Raw genomic sequence first — 8758 nt, 5'->3', positions numbered from 1 at the left:
ATTACTTCATGCAAAATGGTGCACAATTACTTTGACAGAGTTGTGCTCAAAACACAATTACTTCGAGCGGAATCGTGCTGATAACATGTTGTAAAATAAAGAGAATATATTAGAGACAAAGAAAAAAACTAGAACAAGATCAATCAAACTATCCATTGAGTTGAGTGAATTACATATTTATAGTAGAAGTAGCATCTTCTTTGATATGGAAAATATCGAGTCTACTAAGAAATACAATATATGATTTTTGCACACAATAAGGTGTTCTTGATGTGGAAACATAGATTATTGCTACCCAAGATAGAAGGTGCATAGAATGAAAATATTGACTGCCAACATTGTGTGTTGAGATCACTATAATCTTCAATTAAGATGAGAATGTGAATCACCAAGATTGCATGCTGAGGTGGTTGAGATCTTCAATTGGAAGAATTGTCTATTGGGGGGTGATGGATATCCACACAATCAATATTATTTATAACATCTTCGAGTTTTTTATATGCATTAGGTTTCCTAAGATTTTAATGAAAATGTTTTAGACTTGAAAAAATTACATGGCACCCACTATTTTTGGGGTGAAACTAGTGATTCTTCACTATTATTTCCAAAATTACATGGCACTCACATGCATAATTATAAGTTACCCGCAATTAAATATTTTGTTAAATGAATAGTCAAATTGCCTAAATGCCCTTATCCTTATTTAAGTCATTTAAAAATAGTATTGTGGATAACTTAAATAAGGGTAAGGACATTTAGGTAATTTTACTACTCATTTAACAACATAATTTAATTGTGGATAACTTGTAATTATGCATGTGGGTGCTATATAATTTTGGAGATAATAGTGGATGATCACTAGTTTCACCCCAATTATAGTGGGTACCGTGTAATTTTCTCTTTAAACTTTTATGACATTAAAATTTTTGGCTTAGTGGTTTGTTTCTCTTCATTCCACAACGGTTGCACAACATTGGAGTGAATTCCAACAAAGGAAAAACCGGCCGTTGGGGTGGAGGTCTTCGGCAAGGGTAGGAGGTGTTGTGGTTTCCAGCAAGAGATAGGAAGAAGATGGGTTTCCTTCACCTACCTAAGGTTATTTGGATAATTTTACTGCTCAAAGGGTATTTGGGTATTTTGAATTTCAAATTTTGAATGAGTTAAATGGGGATAAGGGCATTTAGGTCATTTTATTCCTCACTTAACAGAAAATCCTCACTATGGATAACTTGTAATTTTGAAAGTAAGTGCCATGTAATTTAGAGCATAATAGTGGATGATCACTAGTTTCACCCCAATAATAGTAGGTTTCATATAAAAAACTTAATAACATATCTACTTGGATTAGGGATCTCAATCTCAATCCAAAGGAAATAGAAAATGCTTAACTACCTTTGTAACAATGAAATTGTGACTAAGTTGTGTCACTCACAAGCCCAAGGGGTGGCTTAGTTGGAAAACGGCCAATGCTTCCACATAGGTGGTCGGAGTTTGAATCCCCTCAAGGCCAAGAGCAAAGCCACACCTATATTAATTATAAAATCTACCCTAAGGATGTAATCGATGTGCATTTAAGTTGGCCCAAATGAACCTCAAATAAAAAATAAAAAAATTGTGTCACTCACCAATTTTAATGCGTGCAAGGGTACATAACTCACAACTAAACAACACATGATGGAGTATGGGTATTTTTGGGGAGGACCAAATAAAGTATGTTAGAGAGATGCTCTCACCGATAGTGGCCATCACACCCCTTTGGAGACGCTGTTGGCATAATCTTTCTTTCCCCACATTCCAGCCCACTTTCGGTCTTTCAAAGGGGGGGGGGCCCCCCACATGCTTTGATAATTTGTCCTTGTTCTCATAGACCACTGAAAATCCCAAGCAAGCTTCCAATCCACCCACTAATATTGATGCATCTCCTTTAGTTCAACACCGACGGTAGGGCATATTTTTGGGTTCCTGGCTCAAGAAATTCTTTCGATCAATCAAGATTGTCGTTGCTTGGTTCGTGTATCTTGGTGTGTCATACAATTAGGGTTTGTAATTGTGTTTTCAAGATCTTAATCGAGTTCTTGGTTTTGCAGATTTCATTAAGACTCATAGGAAAGACCATCACCTTGGAGGTCGAAAGCTTTGATACCATCAATAACATGAAAGATGAGAGAAAGGAAGGAGGTGGCTTACCAGCGGTGAAGTTTCACAGAACTGTCGTGAAGTTTAGGCGATGTTCGCTAGTTTGCCTAAAAATCGGTGATTTTCTAGTGATTGTTACCAAATATCATTTTCGGCCCCTTTTTTATTTTGCTATCCACCGAGCCTGGCGAATTTTGCCGAAATTCGACAAAACTTCCTACTATGCAGGCTCTCACGGAACCTAGTGTATTGACAGAAACACCCTTATATTCTCTTCTTCTACTTTGTCATACCTATCTAAGAGGGCCAACTCTTATTTTAAATCAAGGTTAAAATATTTCATGATACAATATGAGGCTAACATATGCATATTTGTATTGGACACAACCAATACAATATAATCGATATATATTTCTATTGATATTGTATTAAAATACAGTGACCAGTGATGTGTCACAGTTATATTGCTGATCCCGACTAAACCTCCTCTCATTTTCGGGACGATGAGTCCTGCAAAAGGGGTTAGACGCGGGCCGGCTCGAGTGCCGGGCAACCGCCACCGATGGCTTAGTCAGACAGTGAACAGGTGAAGGTCTTGTGCAAGAGCTACACAAAACTATGTTCAGAATGTATTGGATGCTTAGCGGAGGAGCGTGTCCTTGCTTTTATATTGAAAGTGTTACCTTTTTTGTATTTGGTAAGTTTACCCGACAAGGGCTGTTGTTTCTCTTGAAATTATGCCTCTTTGCCGTTGGTCCCGCTCAATCGGCTGCCAAGTTGACCTTCCATATTGAGAGTGGTTGTCATATAAGTCCAGCGTATGTAACGCCTTGATTGAGCAGATCGGTAACTGTCTCGACTATATGACATGTTAAGCTCTCGCCCAGGTCTGATCCAGTCGGGTAGGAAACTCCCGTATCAACCAATATGATACACAATAAATCTCTTAAAATCACTTAGACCAATACAACACTCAAACACCGATACTTCAAACCTACATTTCAACTACTTGGAAGGTTTTTTTTTTTTTTTTAAAGAGAAACCATCCTCTGCAATTCTGTATTAATTGATCATCAGGATCCTCTAATAAAGAAAAGGAATTATTTCCCCCCAATTTCTCCACATTTTTTCTATTTAATTCATTGAGGATCATATGTAGTTGGGTTGAATGTAATAGGTTGAGAACCCCTTGTTCTCTCCATGTTTTTGTTAAATTTTTGGTTACTCATCTCAATCCTCGAGTCTAGACTAATCCATAAAGATGATTTATTTGGTGTTGAAGGAGCAGTTTCAGTGTTAATTCCACTCTTTCATGAACCCTAACATCTTTTTCTGGATAGCATTAGCATCCATATGTACCTATAGTCAGGGATAAATAATTCAGATGCTCAAGGTGGAAATTTACTTGGGGAATAATGCAATCCTGTTCTTGAATTTATTTTCGTTTCTAAAAAGAGGTGTCATTAGATTCTTCACTACTAATATTCATTAAATACAAGACAGATGACTGGAGAATCAATTGATTGGGAGAAGGAATTGACAAGAATGGAATTGGACCAGTAGTTGAGAAATGTTGCAGAGAGCTACTAGAACTAATTATCTGGTAAACCACATTCTTTCTTAAAGATCAAAGATGGTTTCCACTAGCAAAAATAGATAAAGTAAAAGTCAATATATAAAAATGAGCATCATAGATCTAATGCAGATGATGTGTATTATTCATGTACTATGAGTTTATACACTGTAACTCTGCCAAAAAAATCAACATGACTGATTTTTCAGTATTTTATTTATCAAAAAGATTCTTCAGTATTTCTTTTTTCAATATTTTTTTCACTTGAAGATTTAGCAAGGGTAAGTGTGTTTATTTTTCTTCTAAAATTAACAGTAGTAGGCATAAGGATACGTTTGTAATATGATAAAGTTTATTTATCAAAAAGATTCTTCAGTATTTCTTTTTTTCAATCTTTTTCTCACTTGAAGATTTAGCAAGGATAAATATGTTAATTTTTATTCTAATATCAACGGTATTAAGCATAAGGATATGTTTGTAATATAATAAATTTCGAGATTGCAGATGTAATAATTTGCTAATACAAATCTAAAACTCCTTAGAAAGATAATGGAAATCTACAGTAAATCCATAATGCTAAAAGGTGGCAACCTTGTTGTTCCTCTTTTAGGGGTAGATGGAAGTCAGGGCTATAGATCATGGAAATCTACAGTAAATCTATAACACATAGAATTGCTTAAATAATAGTTGCAGACTTCAGCAATGAGTAGACTCATCATATATATTGTCAAGAACAGCTATGACAGCAATAAGAAAAGCTTGATCAAATCCTTGTTGCACCTGCACCTGATAGAGATCTTTGCTTGGCATCATCAACTGTCTTTCCTTCCTCACTCCAACCTGCACTTGTCAGACCTACCAAGTTAATCTTCTCAAGCTCACAGTCCAGATAACTTAAACAAAGATATCCTGGGAAGGAAAGAAGTTTGCTCTTCCAAAATTGAATTTTCTAGCAGATTAACTGGACTCTCCCGTAAGATCTATTACTATATATTAGAATATAGGTTGGGTATAACTCAGATATATAACTCAATATCTCAACACATATATAGAGTAGATTCAAACAAGTGAGTATAGGTACCTGTGCAACTGTGTTTCCACAAGAATCAACAATATCACAATCTTTATCAGGAAAAGAACCCCTGACCTCAAAATCCCACTCCCTGTTAATATTGCGCTTCATAGGTCCAACATTTACTTTGATGTTCTTTGCAAGGCATGAGTTTGGCTCTTTTAGGCAAAAAACCAACTTCTCTTCTCCTTCATAGTGCACCTTGTAACCTTTCCATTTCCTATGAATGCTTAGAGCTTGAAACACGCCTTCCTGCAAGTACAGATTGAAGTTATATATACTAAGATCTGTTTAAATACAACAAGAACTGTTCTATGTTGGCTAAAATACATACACACATACATACATACCTTTCTGCGAATGAGAAGTAAAGATTCTCCATCAGCATCTCTCAGGATTAATTCTCCTTTGATGCCTAGAGTTCCACAGCCATCAACCCTAAAAATAATATTCTGGTTGCAATCCATGACTACAAATCCTCCTCCACTCACAACATGAGGCCTCTTTCTCACTGTGAGTACTGCAACTTCTGAAGCAGAACAATAGAGTTTGCTCACAATGGGCTTGATATTGGCCGTGGCAGACATTTCTTCTTCTTCTTCTTCTTCTCTTTTGCTGAGAGGCCCTTAATATCTTACTTAGAATCCACAATGAAGAACCCCCTTCTCCACCCAGTAACTAATATATAAGCAAGTGATCATGTAGTGGGAGTTTGAGAAGATATAGGGGTCTTAACCTACTTCTTCATTCAAAAGGTTTAGCAGAGACTTTCTGCTATTCACTATTCCTTATCAAGAAGATTGTAATGCAAAGCTTCAACTTTGAGTGTAGGTAGCTTCATGAATGCAGGACTTTCTATACGTCTTTGATAAAGTGTTGGTTCTTGAATTCAATAAAGGTTGTCTTTGGCTTTTTGAAATTGGGTGACAAATGCTTTAAAAGATGCTTTTGAACTTTAATCTAATGGCAAACCAGATTCGGGGGTTTGCCTTGTTAAAGTGCATAAGTTTTGCTATAGCTTTGGGGGCACTCAATTAGAATTGCTTTTTTGAAGTAAATTAAACTAATGTGCTTTGATTTTAAATGGTAGAGGATCATTCAAAGCCCTTGCTTGTTACTTACATTCTTCCTTGAAAAAAACTAAGTCAATATCCAATCTAGTTCCATGAACTAAAACTATATCAAAGGTAATATTCTAATAAAGCCTCGATTTCTTGTATTATCAAAGGGATTCAGGTCACTCTCTGGAACTTTCGTAGGTAGATTAGGAATCAACTAAAAATAATTGCAAAAAGTGAGATTGATCCATGAAATAACCCTAAGTCTTAGATCTTGACCTGTGGTTGATGTAAGGATAGATTGCTGGTCTGTGGAACCCAATGAGTGTTTTAGAACTAGGATCAGATAATCAGTTCTGATTCAAATGCGGATTTCGATTCACTTTGAATAGATCTATATTTGATTTCTAGGGTTTGCTCCAAAAAAAAAAAAAACTTGATTTCTAGGGGGATATATTTCAGTTGATTCTAACAAATTCATTTTTCAACATGTGGGGCAACTTTTTCTTTTTCCTTTTTGAATAGGAGGAGAAAAGTGTTAACGAGCGAGAGTAGTTTACCTAAACGGATCATTTTATTATACACTGTTAGGCCATTCAAGCTTTATGCGATGAGTTTGGAGTAAATCTAACTAGCTTCCCTAACCACTCTTTAGAGGACCAAGGAAAAAAAGTGTCTGAAAAGAATAACTAACCAATTCAACCAAAAAAAAGTGAGAAAGGCAAATGAGAGCTATTTATAACTTTCGAATGAGAATCTTATAGCCCAATAGAAAAACAAAAAGGGGGCAAGTTTGGCAAGATAAATCTTCCCAAATGCTGTCTTGATTTTCTGAAGTTGGGCTGAAATAGGTGAGGTTAGGATGGAGAAATCCAAAGTTGGCTGAGACTAGGCATTCATAAGTAGGCTAGAACAAACCGGCATGGGCCAAAAATGCAGTAGTCTAGAAGTTGGAAATCCCTGTTCTTTCGTTCTTTTCTTTTCTTTCTTTCTTTTTTTTTTTTTTGTTGGGGGGGGTGGGGGTGGGGAGGGGAAGGGGTGGGGGCTAAGGGAGGGGAAGGGGTAAGGGGAGAGTGTGGAGGACAGAGATTTGAACCCTCCATGACCTCCTTGGACTTATTGTCTCTATATAAGAGGTTGCCACCACTATGCTAGAAGTACATCAACATTTGTGTTTTGGGTCAGCTTGAGTTTTTCCAATATCAAACTAGCCTGGTTTATTAGCACACCTATTGGACATCACAAAATACAAGTAAAACAAAATATCTTGATCCTTCAAAAGGGTTGCCCAATTAGTAATATCAACACCATTGCAATGTTTCATATAGTTTTTGTTTCTGATTTTGCTCAGATAAATAGTTTTGGTAGTGTTTGGTATAATTATATAATTTATTTCTATTTATAAAGACTTGGAAAATACAAAAATTCAAAAAACAGGTTTAGACCGTTATAAAACTTAAAGATAACTAAAAACGATATAGTAAAGACAAGAAAGAAAATTAGGACAAGATGAAAGTAATCACACCACCACATTGTGTTGTGTGCATTTTTTATTTATAGTAGAAGTAAAAATATTTTAATATATTCTCTGACATAGAAATATCAGAGTCTACAAAGAAATACAATATATGATATTCAAATTGATTCTTGCACAATATGACCCTTGGTCTGAAAGGATAGATTCCTACTCATGATAGGGGGTGGATAGAATGAAAATGTGGATCGTCAAAATTGCATGTTAAGGTGAGCAAGATCTTTAATTAGAAGTTACATTTTTTGTATTCTCTCTTTAAGGATGATGGACATCATCTATAATCAATATTATGTATAACATGCTTCTTAGATGTCTATCAATAGATAATATATCTCATTAAAACTTTACTATGAAAAAACCTTGTGGGAAAAAAAATCTTAGTATTGGGAAAAAAATATATGTTTCTAAATAATACGTAATACTAATTGGCTCATAAAAAACCTTACTAGGAAAAACCTATGGGACTAAACTTTGGTGGATGAAAAAGGAATGCAACATGTATTTTGATAAAAATAAAAAATATAAAAAAAGAGTATTGTAATTCATAATATCTCCCCCTCAATTGAACCATATAGCTATTGTTGGGAATAGTTAATCTTGCATCTTATGTACTCGTCTCATACCAATGCCATATATTAATCTCTCCAAATTTTATTTTGGCAATGATTTGTAAAAAGATCTAATATTATATATGGATTGAATCTGTCTGACATCAATTTGTTGACTTTCAAATTTTGGTGAGATATGATTGTTCCTTTCACCTTTGATATATCATCTCCTGTCTTTTGCAATGCAAGCAACATTATCTTCATAAATTATAATGGGAGAAATTATGACCAATGTGGAATAACAAGAATTGTGGATATGTGTTATAACAGATCTTAACCTGTTGGTATCCAGAAAATTACTAATATTGGTTGGGCTAAAAATAAACCCAACGTATTGACAAGATTGAAAAGATAAAGTTGAATAAGTAAGAGTAAATTAGTGCTAACCTAAGAATAAACCAATTTTTTTTAGGCAGGCCAAAACTCAAGAAGCTAGGACGAAAACAATTCCTTATTTGAATTCAAGTTTCTATTCCTCCAAGCATTTGGGAGATTATCTCAAAACTTAGTAATTATGGGAGTTGTAATATTTACTAGGAAATTATGTGAGAGTTAGTAAGTTATAGAAATGATCTATTAGTTATGGTGGTTTTCCTTTTTAAATTCAAATATAAGGTGGTTGTGGTAGTAAATGATTATCTCTATACTTATATAAGGAGAACATAGTAAGAAGAAAACATCATCAACATCAATCAAACTAGAATTATCATATCACCCAATTTGGAGCTTTATTTTTTATTTTTAGTTTAGTTTTGCCCCTCTTCCTTCGATGATGGA

General features: G+C 34.9%; 1 protein-coding gene across 1 annotated transcript; it reads right to left on the bottom strand.

Moving 5' to 3' along the window:
• Positions 1-4133: 4133 nt before the first annotated feature.
• LOC149011956 (protein LURP-one-related 6-like) lies at positions 4134-5587 on the bottom strand. Its single transcript, XM_089163808.1, has 3 exons — positions 5132-5587; positions 4791-5033; positions 4134-4549 (listed from the first exon to the last, which is right to left on the bottom strand). Exons 1-3 carry the CDS (start codon positions 5366-5368, stop codon positions 4406-4408), a joined length of 624 nt encoding a protein of 207 aa, XP_089019934.1. The 5' UTR covers positions 5369-5587; the 3' UTR covers positions 4134-4405.
• Positions 5588-8758: the final 3171 nt, after the last annotated feature.

The sequence above is a fragment of the Hakea prostrata genome, chromosome 7 (assembly GCF_041222555.1).
Source record: "Hakea prostrata isolate BN-2017 chromosome 7, UWA_Hpros_2, whole genome shotgun sequence".
NCBI lineage: Eukaryota > Viridiplantae > Streptophyta > Magnoliopsida > Proteales > Proteaceae > Hakea > Hakea prostrata.
This window is presented reverse-complemented; position numbering and strand designations above follow the sequence as displayed.

What these genes read in the sequence shown, in the direction of transcription:
- LOC149011956 (XM_089163808.1), bottom strand. Translation starts at nt 5,368, where the DNA reads ATGTCTGCCACGGCCAATATCAAGCCCATTGTGAGCAAACTCTATTGT. An exon ending in TACTTCTCATTCGCAGAAAG is followed by an intron (nt 5,034 to 5,131) that starts GTATGTATGTAT and finishes CTGTACTTGCAG; the next exon opens with GAAGGCGTGTTTCAAGCTCT. An exon ending in GTGGAAACACAGTTGCACAG is followed by an intron (nt 4,550 to 4,790) that starts GTACCTATACTC and finishes TGACAAGTGCAG; the next exon opens with GTTGGAGTGAGGAAGGAAAG.